This window comes from Phoenix dactylifera, chromosome 3, assembly GCF_009389715.1.
Source record: "Phoenix dactylifera cultivar Barhee BC4 chromosome 3, palm_55x_up_171113_PBpolish2nd_filt_p, whole genome shotgun sequence".
NCBI lineage: Eukaryota > Viridiplantae > Streptophyta > Magnoliopsida > Arecales > Arecaceae > Phoenix > Phoenix dactylifera.
The window spans coordinates 24,310,431-24,329,798 of NC_052394.1; the positions used below are offsets into that span (position 1 = coordinate 24,310,431).

Genomic DNA, 19,368 nt, shown 5'->3' on the forward strand with positions numbered 1-19,368 from the left:
GGACGATCGATGACTGAACTACTTCCTTCGCCCGAGCCAAAAAGCAGCTCGGACTCGGAAGTCGGGGGGTAGTATTGGTGGAAAAATGGACCACCCCACAAATGTAATTATAGCACCCAAATCCATCAGCAAGCTCGAGCTCATCCTAAGTGATGGAGCTCTTCCGCTCTCGAGCTCATCCTAAGTGATCGGGCTCTTCCGCTCTCGAGCTCATAGACCAGAGAGCCGAGACCAGAAGGCCGAGACCAGAAGGCCGAGACCAGAGAGCCGAGACCAGAAGGCCGAGACCAGAGAGCCGAGACCAGAAGGCCGAGACCAGAGGGCCGAGACCAGAAGGCCGAGACCAGAAGGCCGAGACCAGAGAGCCGAGACCAGAGAGCCGAGACCAGAAGGCCGAGACCAGAAGGCCGAGCACAGCAGGCCGAGCCCATGCCTTAGCCAAATATCCAATTTCCACCTAACCCTCTAAGGGACCTGACAACTCCACTATAACCTGCCACTATCTCCAAGCCATCAAGGCATAAGATCTTCGCAGGTATTCGGCACGACCTGCCATTAATGCACGAGACTCTCTCAAGTCTCCGATGCACTCAGTCATTTAATGAACACGGCCCAAGACGATCTCCGGATCACTGAACCATCAGAACGTATGGCTCTCCCTGACCGCCGGTTCATTCGGTAATAAATGCACTTACCATCCACGGACCCCAGGCCCACCACAGCCGGCGGTTCAACCACTCCAACAGGTCCGATCGACCGTGACAACTCCTTGATTCCGGTCTGATCCGGTCCCGTTCTCCATTACGCCATTAATGGGCCAAATCGTGCCCAATTATTACAAAACAGGACAAACCTCCTGTCACCTCCCAGGTAACAAAAATCCTCCTATAAAAGGAAACCTGGAGGGAAAAGGGAAAGGGGACCAAAAACAAGAGAAAAAACCCGGAGCTGGAGAGAACCCTCCTAGACCGGGGGAAAAAGGAAGAAAACAGCACAGACACAATTGAACACAAGATTCTCTTTGTCTTCTCCACATACTCTCTCCCCTGCTCTCTCCACATACTTGCCCCCTCTGACTTAGGCATCGGAGGGCCGGCGCCGGGGAGCCCGGCCACCGGTTTTCTTTGCAGGACTTGCACACCCCCCCGCAGCGGAGGACGCAGCCAGCCGGCGCACCGCCGTCCGCCCCCTGCAGCAGCGGAGCTCCTCCTTCCCCGGCTTCACGGCGGCCCCCGGGTCCAATTTCCAGCAACACATACTTCAATATATATTTTTTTGAAAAAAAGCAAACTGAGAGATGACTGAAAAAATAGAAGATGATATCTATTTACCCACATCTGAGTTCGTTTGGCATGTGATCCGGCTCCTTATGATGATTTTAGATTTTTTCTAGACATTCGTGGTATCTAAGCTGGACGCATGAACGCAATTTTAGGTATTATAAACCGAACATGTGGTGCAATCATGTATCATTAATTCAGCTTTATTGTCTGGTAGCAAATGATGATGCTTGACACGGAATAGTCTTATCTGGATTCCTAAGATGAATGGCAGCTATCCATCCGATGGATGATGTGGTAAGTATCAAGAGTCGTACGATCCTCTATGATGCAAAATATGCACCACGGAGGATCCGAACTCCTAACAAGGTGCAGCATAGTGCCATAATGAAGACCCACACTCATAGTTCTTTTCTGTACGTGGCGGCAAAGAGTTCTTTATACTCATGGTTGCAATCATTATACGTATTTCAGTGATCCTGCAAGATGGTAGAGAGGTGGATGAAGTGGCTAGCGGCGATGGCATAGCCGAGGGTGTCAATAGGCTGCAGTTGATGCAGTCTCATAACTGGTGAGAAATTGCTATAAATGGAGCCTAGTAGGAATGGAATTGAGATGGCAAAACAAGTTCTAAGCAAGGTAGCGGAGTGGAGCCTGACGGCGGAGCTGGAGTGATGGAAGAACCAACCAAGCACAAAGGCAACGGCATGTGAATATTTGGTCAAGTAGAAGACAATCCTCTTTGATGTATATGCAATCTTTTGTGTATAGGTCAGCTGAATGTTATCGAGCCGGACTACCCTATTAATTTTGAATTGGTGGGCTAGATGGTGCCGGCCCATCATATTGACTTAGGTAGGGTTTGTGCAAGGGATGCTCAGATTAATCAGAAATGGAAGACCGACACTGCAGTTTTGATTTCTCTCTATGAACCAATATATATCCCTGATAGACATGAGGGTAATATGTAGTATCATTATGGGTGTGGCATGGCAACTCACTTTGATGAATAGGTTAATATATATCAGCTAGCAAGTGTTAATAGCTTTGGGATGAGGGCATGTCTATGATGCTCCAATTAATCAAAAGTGCAGGAGCAACACTGCATTCTTGATTAATATATTCATACTATGGTTGCACTCATAGTTGAAATAAATGGATTCTTGATGCAGGTCACAAGGCCTTGTATTGTTTTTGTTTAGACCTTTGATTTGCATCAGGCTTCCAGGTCCAATTTGAATAAAAATACTTCTATTTTACCTAGTCCTAGTTAAGACATACTTCCGCTGGTTTCCAAGTCCTCCATTTTTCCAACGACTTTTTTTTGGACTGCTGGAGCTAGCTGATAAGTTGAAAGTTTCCTTCCTACCCTTGTAGAAATGGCTTGATGCGGTCCACCAATATGCATACCTAACTACGAGGTTAGATCTTTAGGAGTAGCACGTATTTGACCAATGACTAATGTACGAGACCGGATCTTGCGGGGAGGCACATGTATGTCTGACCATGGAAAGACAAAGGAGGAGAAAGAATGGATTGAATCGTTTGAATCACGCTAATCAATACGAGTACCAAAAAAAAAAAAACATCTTGTACGGCACCACTGGTCGCAACTCGCAAGTGGCACCATCATCTAAGCAAGCATTCGACTCTGTAAGCTCATATACAGACATATATGATAAATAATTCAAATTCAACAGAATCCATAGGGTTCAAGGTATGAATAAATACGTATAGTGGCACTACGATAGCACACCAGACCGGAGCCGTGTACTGCACCTAAAACCTCGACATACGCACACCGCATTCACGATCGGCTATCCGATCCGCTCCGGAAGTTACCATGCTCGTTCTGCCAGAAGCTTCCCAAGAACGCCTTGGCCGCATCCAAGCTCGGGAAATAGGGCGGCTCCAAGAACATGTGCGATAGCGAACCCAAGGACTCCGACGGCAGGCACAGGGCCTGGTTGCAGCTCGCTTCCAAGCTCCCCATGACGGCCACGATCAACTGCCGGTACGCGAAGAAGAACTTCTTCACCGCCGTTTCGATCGCCGGCAGCGCCTGCAGCAGACCAACCCTCCCATCCTCGCCCCTCCTCCGGCTGTGGAACAACCTCATGGCCGCTTCCTGAACCCGGGGCCCGCCGCTGGGGTCGACCTCCACCCCGAGAATCCAAGGCACCGTGCGCTTCAGATCCCTGGAGCCATTCGTGACACGGAGCAGAGCGTTCGACCGGAAGCAGAACGCCTCCGATCCGGAGGCGGCGCTGATCCCGAGCTGGCTCTTGAGGCGGAGGAAGTCGTTCGGGTCCATCAGGAGGTGGAGGTCCTCCACCTCGGCCAGAAGCTTCCACACCCGCTCCAGGAGCCAGCAATCGCTCGCCGCCTTCTCCCAATCCTTCCCGTCCATCCTCTCTCCTATTCTTTCCAACAGCTCCCGGGCGGCGAAGAGCCACGATTCCAGAATCTGGTGGGCGGTGAAGAGCGTCTGGTTCTCTTGATTCTTGGACTCCATCGGGCTTTTCTTGAGGGAGTGCAGATCCGACGGCCGGACGACGATATCGTAGTCGAGGGCGGGCTTTCCGGCGAGGTTGGGCTCGCCCAGTCCAAGGGTGAAGGCGCATCGGTGCATCTGGCTCTCGATCTGGAAGAGGATTTTAGAGGCCACGTCCTCCGATTTCTCCCATATGGCTAGCCTTGGAAGGAGGCTCGCCGTGCTCGTGCGGCTCACGACGGTGGACGTCCCGGGGAGCTGCCAGACCTCCTGAGAGCTCTGTTCTCGAGACAGGACCCCCTTGGATGAGCTGAGGTCGGCCACCGGCACCCCGCGGCCGAGCTCCTCCTCTTCGCAGAGGGTGGCGATGAGCTCGATCTGGCGACCGGCGAGGGACTCGAGCCGCCGCTTCCACTCCCGGCGGTTCGCATATGGTCGCGGGTCGGATAGGGTGACAGAGATGAACCGGAACGTGATCTCCAAGGCCTGCAGGGTCGGCTTGAGGATGGACTCGTTCTTCCACCCGGGGAAATTTTTGGAGCTCCAGAGCTTGGAGAGCTCTGGGAGGCGGAGGTACTGCTCGTAAGCGCAAGTAGCGGAGGCGTCTCGGATTTGTGGTGAAGAGGGAGCGGATAGGTATGGATTTCTGTGCGATCCAGCGGATATCCCGGTCGTTGCCATATTTGCTGTTTTCCGCTCCAAATCGATCATCAGCGACGTGCGAGAATGATTTTAAGGGAGGATCGAAGGAAGGGAAGCCTTTGCTTTGCTTGGATGAAAGAAATGGGATATATATAGGCAGCAGTAGTGGGATCGCGGTGGGAAGTGGGAACGGGGAAGCGTGTGGAAGAAATTTTCTAAGGCAAAAAGAGGGCAAGAAATATATAAAAATGCGTGAGAGCTTATCCAAGCACCGGACGAAAGCGTCCAACACGTCTTCTGGCAGTACCGGCCTCCTTGCTTGCACCGACATATATTTATTTTCTAATGTTATTGATATAAAATCTCTAAAATCCTATTCGGTTGGATCTAAAAATAATAATAGCCATCCATACATCTCAAAATTGACCGCAGCCAATATGTTAGACTGACCAACTAAATCTCCTTATGATATCTTCAATCAATCAGTCAAAATTCACCATGCAGTTAGTTTAGAGATGCATGAAGAGTCATCCAAATTTCAAAATCTCTTCTCAGCTAAGGACTCCTTTGCCATGATGGTGAGTGATATTTTTGACTATAGATGCATGAGGCATGATGAGCAAAATACCAGTGCGTGACCTTCGGAATACGCAATGATTTACCAAGATGGCTGATTCATATGCCCAAGTTTTTCAGTGATGGGCATCGACCTTCGTTTATATAAATGAATCTTTAGAGATCTTTCAGGTAAGCGCTCTTGAGTCCATGTATACTTTTGTACCATCGCTCTACCGCTCTCACAGCATCTTCATTGTTCCCTAAGAGTCTATCCGACTTAGACATCAGAATGTTTCTTGCCCGATACTCTCCAGTAAAATGACTTTTTCATTGTTGATCAAGTCGAATCCGGCGTTAAGGTAAGAGTTCGAGCATGGTGTCCTTATCCCAGCACCATCTTAGGAACGATTAATGTTTGAACTATTGCTACCTAAGCACATCAACCATCATCTTACCATCTTGGAGGCATATCATGATCTTTTGCCGACTTTTACGATCTAAATGGTCAATGACCGAGTTCTTCAACAATTTAGCTAGCTCAATGCCTTGATGAAATCGGTTTCCAGTAGCAACATATTTATATATAATGTTGCTGGAAATTGGACCCGGGGGCCGCCGCGAAGCCGGAAAAGGAGGAGCTCCGTCGCGGGGAGGGCGGACGGCGGTGCGCCGGCCGGCTGCGTCCTCCTGTGCCCTCCTGGGGGGTGTGAGAGGGCGGAGAGGAGAGTGCGTCCTGTCCTGTCCCGTCCTACAAAAAAGAAGCCGGTGGCCGGGCTCCCCGGCGCCGGCCCTCCGATGCTTAAGTCAGAGGGGGAATATGTGGAGAGAGCAGGCAGGAGAGCATTTGGATAAGATAAAGAAGATGAAGAGGATGATGTCCTCAATTGTGTCTGTGCTGTTTGCTTCTTTTCACCCGGTCCAGGAGGGTTCTCTCCGGGGGTCCCCCATTCCTTTCTCCCAGGTTTCCTTTTATAGAAGGGGATTACGTTACCTGGGAGGTGGCAGGGGAATTTGTCTCTTTTCGTCATAATTGGGCACGATTTGGCCCATTAATGGCGTAGTGGAGAACGGGACCGAATCAGACCGGAACCAGGGAGTTGTCACGGTCGATCGGACCTGTTGGAGTGGTTGAACCGCCGGCCGTGATGGGCCTGGGGTCCGTGGATGGTAAGTGCATTTATTACCGAATGAACCGACGGTCAGGGAGAGCCATACGCTTTGATGGTTCAGTGATCCGGAGATCGTCTTGAGCCGTGTTCATTAAATGACTGAGTGCATTGGAGACTTGAGGGAGTCTCATGCATTAATGGCAGGTCGTGCCGAATACCTGCGGAGATCTTATGCCTTGATGGCTTGGAGATAGTGGCAGGTTGTAGTAGAGTCGCGTGTATAGCCGCCGGACCTTTCGAGAAAGCTAGGCGGGGAGGAGTATTAGTTAAGGCATCGGCTGGGCAAGAGTGCCGAGCCGAGCTGGTCGCCCAGAGGGGCGCCCTGTGGCGGGGTTGCTTCTAGTACTTCTGGTCGACGCCCTTTGGGTGAGCACCTTCTAGCCGAGCGCCTCTATTTGGCGCTTTGTCTCTGGTCGGCGCTTCCTAGTTCGAGCGCTTATCTGGTCGGCGTTCTTCTGGTCGGCTCTTTCTAGCCGAGCATCCCTACTTGGTTATTTTGGTTGGGCGCCTCTTGGCGCTCTCTCTGGTCGGTGTCCTTTAGTCGAGCGCTTTTCCGGTCGGCGTTCTCTAGCTGAGCGCCTCCGTGGCGGTATGACTTGGGGTTTTTCCCCCAACATATAAAATACGTAACATAATGAAGAAGCAGACCCTTGTAAATTATATCATCATTTTTTTTGGCAATGCTAGGACATTCGGTGGGTTTGTGTAGCAAATCATCACGTGGATTTTTGGACAAGCAGTCGTTATAGGAACATATTAGAAGTTTTAACTTATATGGCGGCCATTTTTTAATCTCTTATATTTAATATAATAAATGATTATTTTTTTTTTTTTGGTCAAAAATAGGAGGGGAGGGGGAGGGACCAGCCCACCCGCGTAGCAACCCCATTACTGAGCCCCCCTTCCACTAGGGAATGTTCGATACAGGTCGCAGGTTTCGCGTGCCTTCCCCGACCCGTGGGCTCACCCCACTGGGTTCACTGCCTCACGTGTGGGTACGTCACCCCAGTGCCACCTTGGTACAAGTGGAAGGAAAGCATAACCGCCAACAAGCCAGCCGGGCGTGGGGCATCCGGTCCCCTAATTTAATCGACGCCCGTGCGTTTCGAACCCGGGCAACTTGGGCGGAATTATCGCCCCCTTACCACCAGGCTACTACCTTGGTGGCAATGATTATTTTTCAAAGTTGATTCAGTTGCATGCTTATATGTGATATTTTAAAAAGATTTTGTTGATATTGATAAAAATAATTTCTAAATTGTCCAATAGAAACTTTGCACAGTACGGCGAAAGAAGATGCGGAATATTTAAAAAAAAAGAAAACTGTAGCAAAAAAGAAGATGCGGAGTTGGATCAGGGGCATCAGATGCTCTGACTTGGGCCATGTTGCGTGATGCAAAGGGGGAATGAATAGCTTGTAAAAAGGATGAGCGGATACGTCCCGTCACGCCAGGAGCATTGTTTTTTTAAAGCGGTTGGACCGAGAACAAAACATGGTTGGACTCCTTTCCGCGTGGACCGTTCTAAGCTGGCAGCCGCCGCAAAGTGGAAGAAACAAGTCAACAACTGGACGGGCGCAACTTAAGGCCGAGAAAGGGGTCCAACCATCCATGTGGGAAACGAGAGAGCACATGGCCAGCGCAGCGGCTTCCCATTAGATCTGTTCATTGGACGGGACTGGATTCGGGACGGACTCAGAGCCGAGCCCAGCCCGACCCAACCCAACTTCAGGCTTACTTTCCCAACCCGAGCCCGATAACTTCAAACTTCGTGCTGGACCTTTGGCGTCTGTGGACCCACTGGGTGGGGAGGGCCTCGAGCTTTCAGAACTTCATATCAGGGAAACGAAAGGAGAAACGGAGGGAGCTCTTGGTCTTGGGGAGGGAGAAGCAAAACATGTTGGCGGAGCGGGTGGGGAGGGAGGGCCCGCATGCAGCTGTTGATGAGCTCTTGGATCTCGGGGTCGACCTGGAGGGAGAGGAAGGCAATGCCATGAACGATTGCGAAGGGCAACCATCCTAAATCCCAGCCACCGCTGAAACGCGGACATTTGCTTCTGCCCTGAATATCCGCTTGATGCGAAGCTCCTCGAGTTGTGGCCACCCTTCAGGCTTCAGCCATGGCGCCGACCCAAGTGTTGGCTCCGCCGCCCCAGTCGCTAGGGACGAGGTTGAAGTTGGTGAAGTAGGGCATGCCTTGGATGGAGGTGGCCGGGACCTCTGGTTGTCATGGGACGGATCCGGAGGAGGGTTTGAGGGGTCACAGCCTTGAAGTGGGGAGGGAGGCCGTGGTGCGTTGGGGGAGGAGGAGGAGGAAGAGGAGAGGGAGGTGGGGGAGAGGGGGGATCGAGGAGGAGGGGAGGGGGTGGGAGTTGTTGTCGGCGTTGTCAAGGCTATTAACATCAAAGCCCTCGAAGTCAGCAGCGACGAAGGTGAAGCGGCGCAAGAGCTCATGGGTGAGGATGGAGAGGATGGAGAGGAGGGCGAGGAGGAGGAAGGCATCACTGCATGATGAGACGGAGGCGGTCACAGCCCATGGCCACCAGATCAGGCTCGTCTTCGATCGCCTGATTGGCATGGACGAACGGAGGGAGAGAGACGGAAATGGATGGAGGCGATGACATGGGGAAGAAAAATTATTGCGTGCACCGCCAAATGCTGGTGCATTCCACCAATCCCCAGAGTTATCCCCGCACTCATCTTAGGGCGATCATGGCCGTGCACATGGTGCATACAATAATTTGTTTGTAATAAATATATTATATTATATATAATAAATATATTATATTATATAAATATCAGGTTCCAGCCAAATCTGCGAACCCGAGTCTAGCTTATGTAATGGGTCGGCTTAAATTTCAGACCCGATCCGATCCTCCCGTCTTAAAGAATAAGATCCAAACCCATCCGAAACGATCCAGGCCCGGGCGGACCGTACCGTCTGACTCATTCTCTATCCCTGTACTGGGCCTCACACTCAAATGTCGCCGCTCGGCCCACGGGATTGCTAATGGCGGGAAACACCGCTCCTTTCTCTTCCCGCGCAAAATAGTCTGCTACAACACCTTTTTAATCGCTCTTCCCCTCTCTCCCGTCTGCAACCGCCGCTCTCCAACGCGAAGATCCGCGTCTCATTTCCAGACTCCAACAAGGAAGCCATTTGGAAGCCCCAAGAGAAAAAAACGCTGCAATGGCCAAGACCAGAAGCACCAACGGCGGCCCCGTATGCCCCAATGGATCCCCCCATTCGGAGGCAGTGGAAGAGAGGACGGAGAATAAAAAACGGTCGAGATCCCAATGCCCGGACCAAAGCCCGATCAAAACCCGTTCTCCGGCGAAGTGGAGATCGCCTGTCGGTTGCACCACCAATGGTGACACCTGTTATGGAAACGTGAGTTATTTTCCCACGTACGATCCGATCCGATCCGATCTTTAGGGTTTCATTTTTTCCCCTTTTTATTCTCTGTATAATTGTTTACGTAACTCGATATGATTATGATCCATCGATCCGACACCATTTAATAGGGAGATAGCAAGATTTCCAATGGCAAGCCCTTATGCTCTCCTAAATCTCCGAGGAAAAGGTTGTCTGATCAATTTTCTCAGAGACCCAAGTGGAATCCAAGAGGCAAGTGCTCTGATCCCTTTCGGAGTCTTCATTTTGTTTATTTTCTTCCTGTACCTTTTTTTTTCCGTGAGTGATTGATCTCCATCGAATACTGTTGCTAGTGTGAATCCACCGTTATGCTCAGGCACTTTTCTTCCCTGACTCAGAACTCTCTGGACTGATTGTTCAGTTTTATTCCTCTATCTGATTTCGTTGCTCGACCGATCTTTGACTCACAGTTTTTTACCTCTTCATCTGCTTTTGTGATCTCAAGTATATTATTCACAGTAACTCGCCTAATTTTTTCTGATAAGCAGCAGCGATACTCGTTATTTCACTAGTTCCTGATTCCTCTTTCTATTATTTGTTTTGTAATTTAAGTTTCCCGTGTTATCACCGGCCAACTGATAGGCCTGAATCCATCATCTGTAGATCCTGCGCAGATGCAAGCAGTTAAGGAAGCGCTGCATGTAGCTACAGTCCCTACCAATGTGGCATGTCGCGAGGATGAGCAGAAAAGGATTCTTGAGTTCTGCAGGACGTGCATCGAACAAGAGAAAGCTGGTAGTTTATATGTATGCGGTTCCCCCGGAACTGGAAAATCGTTGTCCGTTGATAAAGTGAAAGACCTTCTAGCTGTGTGGTCAAAACAGGTACACCGGCCTTCTCTTTCAATTTATATGTTAGATTGTGGTTTAGTTTCTGATATAAGCAATGAGTAATTTTGTTGTATTTCTATTTATGGAAATCTCGCACCTGAAGACACTCAGATCCCATTGCACATATCATACCAGTATACAGGAATGCAAGTCTCCAGAAGTTCTGTTTTTTTTAACTTTTTATGCAAGGCCATGAAGACAAGTGTTTTTAGAGAGGGTTTAAACTGTCCAAAACTACAAGGCAATGAACATTGCTAACACAGATTGTCAAGCCATTTGAGGAGTCATAGGCTATATATCATGGACCGCGTGCATCATCATATGATGTAGAATTGATGGGCTCCCTGCCAATTATTTTGCATTTTTGATGGGCGAAATGAGAGATTAAACTCATCACAGGAAAGCATTCAAAACTGGTCGACATGCTTTAGGTAACATCACAGGGTTGCCATTTCATTAGAAGGGATAGACAGAGCATTTAAAATGATTGAATCAGAATATTCAATGGGAGTACAACATTGTATAAAGAATGAGATGACATGAGGATGAATTGCGGCTCTTAGTTGGTGACATCACTAGAAAAGGATGTGAGGAAGTAAGGATATGGTATCAACCTTAAACTTGTTCTAGCTATTAATAACATATGTAGATTGCTTTGGGTGTGTAAATACTATATTTTCTGCCCTGTACTGCAATACTTTCATTTCTCTATGAGGGCTCAAAGTCGATACTATTAGGAGTGAAAACCTCCTGACAAACTATTAAGTTGCAAAATCAGCTATAAGAGCTTGTGTTAGTAATTTTGGAATTTTGATTATATTTCTTTTTTCTGCATTGATGTTTATTAGTTTAATTTCATTGACATGAATTTTGTTCTGATGGCCAGGTGGGATTTCAGTCACTAGATACGTTAGCCATAAATTGCACTTGTCTCACTGACACATCTGAAATTTTTAGCAAGGTATCCTGTCAACACAGTGAATATACTTTGGATATACACATAATATCTCATTTATCATAAAATTCTTCATTCATTTATTGCAGATACTTGACAAATTTCATTCTCGAAAGAAGACAAGCAATGGTTTTTCGCCTCTTCAGCATCTCCAAAATTTGTTCTCTCAAAAAAGGCAGGCATCTTCAGGAAAGATGATGTGAGAAACATTTCTTTTACTCTTTGTATGTGCATTGTTTCTGGCACTCAATTATAGCACTACATTTGCTACAAAAACACAGCCCATAGTTGATAGATATTGTTATGAATTTTCAAAGGTTTTGCTGTCCTTTTACCAAACCATGGAATGTTGAGATTGGAAATATTTTATGACAGGTTGATCATTGTTGATGAGATGGATTACTTGATAACTAAAGACTGTGCTGTGCTTCATGATCTTTTCATGCTTACAACTTTCCCATTTTCCAGATGCATTCTAATAGGTATGGCTTTTCAGAGGAATATTAATGCTAAACAGGGGGTGGCATGTTCCATACAGTGCTGTTATGTTCTATTCAACCAAGATTCATGTTGATTTGAGTCTGACTTATATCTGCAGGAATAGCAAATGCTATCGACTTAGCAGATCGATTTCTTCCAAAACTCGAATCACTGAATTGTGAGTGTGTCTATTCCTCTTCATCATTCTAGTTTTTTTATTTAGGATCAAGGAATATTTTGGGGCATCTGATATGGTATTCAGATGACGGAATGACCTTGTGCTGTAGATTGTCCATGTCTTAGATGTACTGTGAAGATATCTCACTTGACTCCTATTTAAGTGATGTATATGGCATTATTTTCTTTTCAAGTTACAATTTTCTCGCATTGCACCCTGGAATGAAACTAACTTCTTTCTTGGCATTTTTGTTGCTCTGTCGCTAGGCAAACCTGTGGTTATAACTTTCCGTGCTTACTCTAAAGACCAGATACTGAAAATCCTTCAGCAGAGGCTTATGGTGATTCCCATTCTTGTCTATATTTTCATGCATTAGATTTTTCTACTGAATATCTGGGGGCTGAACCCATTTATTTTGTGATCTTGTATACTAATTCACCTTTGTTATAGCGGAAATTTTCCTTATATGACTGTTTTTTGATTTGTAGGTTCTTCAATTTGATGTCTTCCAACCTTTAGCACTGGAATTTTGTGCTAGAGTAAGTTCAAGTTCATTTATGTTTCCTTCTAATGCAGGAAAATTTTTTAACGGTCAATTATCATGACCAAAAACAAAACCCTCTTGCAAAGTACAGCACCTGGGTCTTAAACCCATGCAGGTGAATGTCAAAACCTTTTTCATTCAAACTCTGGATCTTGCCCATAAAAACTTTAAGGAGTCACATATTCCTTTGGAGACATCAAATTCATAAATAAAGGATCCATCTAAGGGAGTAAACTTTTTCCTCAATATATTTTTTTTGAGTGAAATTTTCTCCTTGATAACACAACAAATAAAAATGCTCACTTATTTTGTATATAAACAATGGCTATCATGGCCTTTATCTAGGCTTGAGATATGAATTACTAGATATGTTCTAATGGTGTTTATAATCATAGCAGAAAGTTGCAGCGGCATCTGGAGATATGAGAAGAGCACTTGGTGTTTGCAGGTAACTTTTGATGCTAATGCATATAGAGATGCTATTTTGTGTTAATTTTAACTTGTTGTATTAAATGTCAAAGCTTCACCAAATCTATCAAATACATCTGCTATATTAAACATGCAAAACTCATGCTTGCTCCTCAATTACACGATATCGTAGAATGATATCATGTTTCCAATCCTTTGTGACAACTTGTGGTCTCATCATACTAGTTTACTCATCCTTTGTCAACCTGTATTCTTCATTTTGACCTACGTTACTATATCGTTGCCTTCAAAGTTTGTTAGCTGATGATGTTGACTTAAGAATGTGATCAGATGCGCTGGAGCAAGATTTGGTTCAATTCCCAGCAGGATGTTCAGATTTGAAGTCCACTTACATCCTTCAAATAGCCTCCTCCCCTTCCAGCTAGGAATAGCATGAATGATATTTTACAATATAGTAGTTTCAATCTCTTTTTAGTGGTCTGGGCCCTTCTTGTTGTGTCAAGAGATTGGTTGTCCCATTGTGGTTTGGATTCATCACCTCATCTGTGACTCCATTCTTGCAACAGCAGTTCAGTAGGTTTCTCTTGCGTCCTTGTGTTTTCTGATCTCACTTGGATTCTTATCTTCGTCACATGTTTTGGCGACATTATTTTTGCACCCGGTCCTTTAATCTCCATCAACATATTAATCTCAGATGAGAGGTTCTTGCTTCATTCTTCCTGCTGTCCTACGGTCCTTTTGTTTGGTTACTTATATTGCAATTGAATGCTTGGCCTTTAAGGTGCATAATAGGAGTAAACCCGTGTATTCACACATGTAGTTATATCTTGGTTCATATTTTGTGTCTTCAGTCATGTTAAACATGATGGAAATCTATATTATGAAGCAACTACTTGACCAGCAATATGCAGTGATCACTCCCATCAGGAAATAGACTAAGACAAAAGAAACGACATCACTTAACTTTAACATTTTTAGAACCATTTTACTTTGATGGCATTATTCTTCTTGTCATCTCTATAGATATTACTTGTGGTTTCTTTTTAATAAACTTGTACTGTACCTGCACGTTTATTGCTTATTTAATTGGTATTACATTACTGCTTGAATCCTGCATCTCATATATGAAATTGCAGTTACCATTTAACTGCTTTATTTTTTCACTTCATTCCAGGAGTGCAGTTGAGGTGCTCGAAGCACAGCTGCGAGATGTTGCTAGAAACCAAGATATTGACATTGTAAGTTGGATTGTTTGTTGGTATTGTATGCCCATCCAAAACTTACATACAAAAAACTCATTTACTAACAACCTTTCTGTAGTCATTTGATTTTAACATTCAATTATTTGTATGTTCACACATTCTGCATTTTCTTTGATATGGACGACTGTATCATCTAGCATCCCTTTATAGTTATCTGAGAAAATGAATTATTTTCTGATATTATTTTCTGTTCTGTTATTCTCAAAATTTTTTGATAGATTTGAATTATGCATGCTTCCTTGCTTGATACAGGATACTGATTATAGAGTCTAGATATTAAGCTACGCTGTAATGCTTAGTTGCTTATTATTTACCCAAATTGATGCCTGTTTGTAATGCTCGGTCTAGATATTAGACTTGCCAATTGCTTAAAAATCAGCTCATGTCATTCATTAGCAGCTTCCTCGCCTCACTGTCCTGTCTTTAAATATATTTATATTCCTCATCTATTTCCAGACTCCCAAAAATGCTGGCGTCTAAGATATCATGTATTCTATGATCCAATTTATCATTAATACGAAATTTTAGAATAAATTATATTCAATGAAACACAAGTAAGTTTGCTTTCTCTGAGAATGATGGCTGTTACTCAAAGTTGGATCACAATCATTTTTCTTAATTATAAGAAATTATTTTTTTTTTTTCAGGTAATGTTTGATCATATGGATATTGCTTTATCCAAGGCATTCAAGTCAGCAGTAGTGGATACCATACAATCTCTTCCACAACATCAACAGGTAAGATTGGGGGACATGATTGAATATGGAGATCTATAACAATCAAATGAAATATGTAGTTTCCAGGATAACCAGTAAGAGTTATGCAAGTATCATGGCCTTAGGTGTTATCTGTTACAATCATCCCATTCTTTGACTAGTTAAAATTAGTGAAATATGAGGCTATGGATATAGCGACGTCTGGTCTGGAAGCAAGGAAAGACGAGTTAATCATTCAATCAATACAGACTCGATACCGGTAACCAAAGCGAGAGACTGTAGACGATAGACCTGAGGGGCTAGTGAGCGAGATGAGAGGGGAAGAGGAATAAGAGTAAGCAGGAATAATGAAAAAATAGCAAACGGACCGAGCAATAGGAAAGTAAGTACAGTAAGCCACCATAACTCACGTTTCCTGCATGTAACCTATACTTGTATGGCATAGGTGCATATCTAATGGAGGCACATTAGGATGATAAGGAAAAAATACATGTGGCATGAAGGACATTATGCAGCTATCACATTAAGGTCATCATGTATATTTGTCTTGTGAGATTCATTTAACAGTGGGGAGGTAACAAGTCCCTGTAAAGAGTCTAATTAGCATTCAGGAGTTGTGTCACGATACCATCTGACTGACCTTCAAAATTAATCTACAATCATGTTAAATTTCAGTTTCCTGCTTATTTCTTCCATACGAGCTGTAACAATCATTTACACAGGTCATTTTACTCAATCCGTAGTGCATATGCTTGTATTCTTCTTGGGAGCTGATTATTTTTGGTCTTCTTTCAGTTTGTACATATTGTCAATGGAAATCATTTTTTAACTTATGGTTGTTTGGAATTTACTAGAACATGCTTTTAGATTTATAGATACACCAACTTTGGGCACAGGCAGCAGCTATATGCTTCTAATCTTTTTGGCACCTCCAGATAATATTATGCTCCTTAGTCAAGCTATTTCGCCAGTGCAAGAAGAATGCTACCACTCTTGGAGAGGTAAGTTTGAATCCCCATGACTTGAAGAGTCATACTAGTAGTTGCACATATAAATCTCCCCCATCCCTCACCCCCCCATCCCCAAACTGTCTCTCTCTGTGTGTATGATATAACTATTCCATTTATTGTGCAATTATTTCTCCATTTAGACACAACCTTGTTTTTACAAATCATAGTGATTTATATATTGGTTCCTAGGATAGAACTCTTTTCCAGTACTTTGCTTATACAACTATCGCAACCTATCTTTTTCTAGTTCTGATCATTTTCTAAACTGCTGTTTGGGAACAGCTGAATAAATCATATTCGGAAACCTGCAAATTCAGTCAAATCCCTGCAGTAGGAACGCTGGAATTTACAAACATGTGCAAAGTGCTGAGTGATCAGGTTGAAATACATACTAGAAATTCCCCTAATTTTTGCTTGTCCTGGTATGCTTTTGATAATACATAACAGTCCAGGTTCAAATGTCCAGGGGCTTCTCAAGCTTGGGCAATCTAGGGAAGATAAATTGAAGAGAGTGACATTACAAATTGATAGTTCAGACGTCACATTTGCTTTTAAGGTGCAGATATGATTGCCTCTTACTAATGAAACAGTTTCCCATAGAGATGCTGGTCTCTTAACTAATTCCTGACTAGCTTTCAATTGATACAGGGAATTCGATTTTTTCAAACCTGCCTGGTGTAGTGATGATCTGAGCTAAAGATGAATGTGGCTTCTTTTTTCAAGTTTTAATCTCAAGATATGTAGTAGTTGCTCTTCAAATATTGCCTGCAGGTGGCTTTTCATCACCAAGATTCTGCCAAAGCACTATGGTTGAAAGGTAAGCTCTTGTTTGATTTACAATACTCTTATTAAGGATCCGACATGCATTTGTACTCCTGCACAGTCAAATTAATTTGATTATTCCTTATACTTCTTCAAAAGATCTAAATATGAATCATTACCTATACAATAACAAGTGAGAATAGTAAGATGCACCTGAAATCAAAACTGCAATGTTATATCGCGTGGTCATTATTTTTTGTACTTAAATTTACTCGAGCAGCTTCCTTTTTGTTATTAAACTATCTTTTCTGAGATGATTACCATATGTCTGCTGTCTGATAATTCCCAATTATAACATTATCAGGAGTAGTTCAGTATTTATTGATTGAAGTTTGCTAGATCAGCATCCTTTTTATAATTTGAACTCTTTCCTGAGATGTTTACTATTTTCTGCTGTCTGACAATTCAATCATTTTAAGCAGATAGATAGTATCCTCAACACCTTCACCCTGGATTACTTATCTCACAAATAAGCGACATAAACTCATGATGGATGGTTGAAGACTGAAGTTCACAGAGGTCAAGAAGACTCGAAGGAAGTTCCACTACTCGTTGTATCATACGATTATTTGGCTATCCTTGAAGTAACAACCAACAGATGCCTCCAACAAACCAAAAATAAATTTGTGATTTTTGGTACAGCTGATTTACAATAATTCAGATCCAATGATTGCATAATTTAAGCATAATCACAAGTGCTTAGTGGAACATGCATCTTTTTACTAAATTGTTAACTAGTATTACAGGACCAAAATACTTTCCATGAAAAGTTTGCTTCTAGCTTTGCTTCAGTGAGTTGAGTTGGCAGAGTTTGGTCTTGACCATATGCACCTGGAATATGTTCCAAGAGTGCTACATGAGAATTAACTGGATGTTGGCCCAAAAACTCCGATGAGGTTTTATTAAAAATGAACAGAAAGATAGCTGACATATTTGTGCTGTGTACTTGTCATGTATTACCATTGCATCGACACTATGCATTACTGTGAACGCAGCAGGGTTATCTCTGTTTTGTTTTTAATGATAAAAATGGTAAAACAAGAGAACAAACTAGTTGACCATCACGTTAACCTCTTGGAGTTGGCTGTGGCAGCGTTCTTTCATCAAAATAATTTGGACTGCGGGTACAAAATTTTCATGTTGGGCCAATTGAGCTCTGTATAATATTGGGGTTTTGTATCCATGACTTGGTAAAACATAAATACAGGAATATGAGACACCATGATATACAAATGATCTGGTCACAGTATTTCACGAAGCAACATTACCTCATTTTGCTCATGTCGCAACTCTCAGAAAGGCCAATGATCTTGCAAAATTTGTGCGTGGACACACTTCAGCGAAGCAAAATGTTTGCCAGGTATGAAGATTATAAGAAATGGAGGCAGATAACTCACTAACTACAACCGAATGAAAGATATAATACCAGTCTCCAGATTCAAAGCCTTCAGAGCGGCACCACAGAGTCTTTAGTAATGATACCACATCCATAGTCTTGACAACTGGAAATCGGATTTTTTTGGACCCACGAATCCGCAACGTGCTCGAACGTGCATCAAGCCAACAGAAGACTGCCATAAAGAAATAACAATTAAACATGCTAGGGAATCATGTTTCCACAAACTAAAAAAGAACAGAAAAAAACAGACGTAAATCAGTAAATCTCATCCAAAGTTTGCAGCAGTGGAATAAAGAAAACAAAGCGAAAAAGAAAAAGGTTTAGTTAAAGAACATATGGAAATCCGCTGCAGGTGCAGCTGCAGTCTCAGCAGAAACAATAGGGGAGACTGCAGCTGCAGCAGCAACAGCAAAGTTGCCAGGATCCTGTTTTATCAACTAAACAATATTATAATCAATCAACACTCAATTCATCAAAAAAAATAAGAAGTCGACACTTGCAATATAAACGGAGTGAGAATTTAGTGATTTGGCGGAAACAAATAACCTGTCTTACAAGTACTCGGTTAACTTTCTCTGCCTGGGGCAAAGTATACATAGTGGCAATTGCAACTGCCAGGATGTTCTTGTAAGCATTGATGAACATATGGGGTGCTGCTGCTAGAGTTGGGTGAGAGAGGGCCAAAGGCAATGCAAGCAACCATTGAAGCACCAGCTGCAAGCTTCTCAATCGGGTCATTCTCCAGAACTTCAGGACTGAAAAAAGCCTGACCCTTTATCATGCACCGACGAAATAGCAAGGGGCCTTGTCCCAAGCTTGGCAAGGATGGCGGCCTCAGAAGAGCCCACCTTGTCCCCCCTCTTAATCAGCTCAACAGGGTGTTGATGATTACTCTACACTGCCCTTGTTAATCTCATTCGGGATATTAAGCACCTGAGAGGACGCAAAAGGGATGAGATACAACACCACCAACAAAAAAATCTGAAAAATTTCTGTGCGAGTTGCAAGATATATTTTATCGACCTAGTGAGGACCAATAAAAGGTTAAAAAAGATCTCAGAAACCTCAATCTAAACCGAAGATATAGGGGAACAAAGATGTCATGGAGCCCACAGTCAGTTCTAAATGAGTCAGTCGTGCAAACCCCCTTCCCCATGAGAAATTA

General features: G+C 44.0%; 2 protein-coding genes and 1 long non-coding RNA gene across 4 annotated transcripts; 1 reads left to right on the forward strand and 2 right to left on the reverse strand.

Annotated features, from left to right (window-relative positions):
• Positions 1 to 2,806: 2,806 nt before the first annotated feature.
• LOC103704040 (nematode resistance protein-like HSPRO1) lies at positions 2,807 to 4,634 on the reverse strand. Its single transcript, XM_008787173.4, has one exon. It carries the CDS (start codon positions 4,483 to 4,485, stop codon positions 3,088 to 3,090), a length of 1,398 nt encoding a protein of 465 aa, XP_008785395.1. The 5' UTR covers positions 4,486 to 4,634; the 3' UTR covers positions 2,807 to 3,087.
• A 3,851-nt stretch (positions 4,635 to 8,485) lies between these two features.
• Positions 8,486 to 17,490, forward strand: LOC103704039 (cell division control protein 6 homolog). Of its 2 annotated transcripts, none has more exons than XM_039125124.1 (17): positions 8,486 to 9,533; positions 9,668 to 9,770; positions 10,182 to 10,402; positions 11,295 to 11,369; positions 11,453 to 11,562; positions 11,739 to 11,845; positions 11,962 to 12,021; positions 12,288 to 12,361; positions 12,510 to 12,560; positions 12,964 to 13,013; positions 14,169 to 14,232; positions 14,904 to 14,993; positions 15,908 to 15,973; positions 16,265 to 16,360; positions 16,435 to 16,538; positions 16,631 to 16,799; positions 17,227 to 17,490. In XM_039125124.1, exons 1-15 carry the CDS (start codon positions 9,333 to 9,335, stop codon positions 16,486 to 16,488), a joined length of 1,422 nt encoding a protein of 473 aa, XP_038981052.1. In that variant the 5' UTR covers positions 8,486 to 9,332; the 3' UTR covers positions 16,489 to 16,538; positions 16,631 to 16,799; positions 17,227 to 17,490. The 2 variants fall into 2 exon arrangements, with proteins under 2 accessions (XP_038981052.1, XP_008785394.3); XM_008787172.4 differs by having other exon boundaries at positions 16,449 to 16,538.
• Positions 16,478 to 19,168, reverse strand: LOC120110324. Its single transcript, XR_005511278.1, has 3 exons — positions 18,750 to 19,168; positions 18,073 to 18,375; positions 16,478 to 16,857 (listed from the first exon to the last, which is right to left on the reverse strand). It is a non-coding gene; the product is annotated as an uncharacterized LOC120110324 (long non-coding RNA).
• Between the last annotated feature and the right edge of the window lie 200 nt (positions 19,169 to 19,368).

Excerpts from the sequence above, each read along its gene's own strand:
- LOC103704040 (XM_008787173.4), bottom strand. The coding sequence starts at position 4,485 with ATGATCGATTTGGAGCGGAAAACAGCAAATATGGCAACGACCGGGATA.
- LOC103704039 (XM_008787172.4), top strand. The coding sequence starts at position 9,333 with ATGGCCAAGACCAGAAGCACCAACGGCGGCCCCGTATGCCCCAATGGA. Across the intron at positions 12,022-12,287 it reads AAAACTCGAATCACTGAATT|GCAAACCTGTGGTTATAACT; the intron begins GTGAGTGTGTCT and ends CTCTGTCGCTAG. Across the intron at positions 15,974-16,264 it reads ATGCTACCACTCTTGGAGAG|CTGAATAAATCATATTCGGA; the intron begins GTAAGTTTGAAT and ends GTTTGGGAACAG.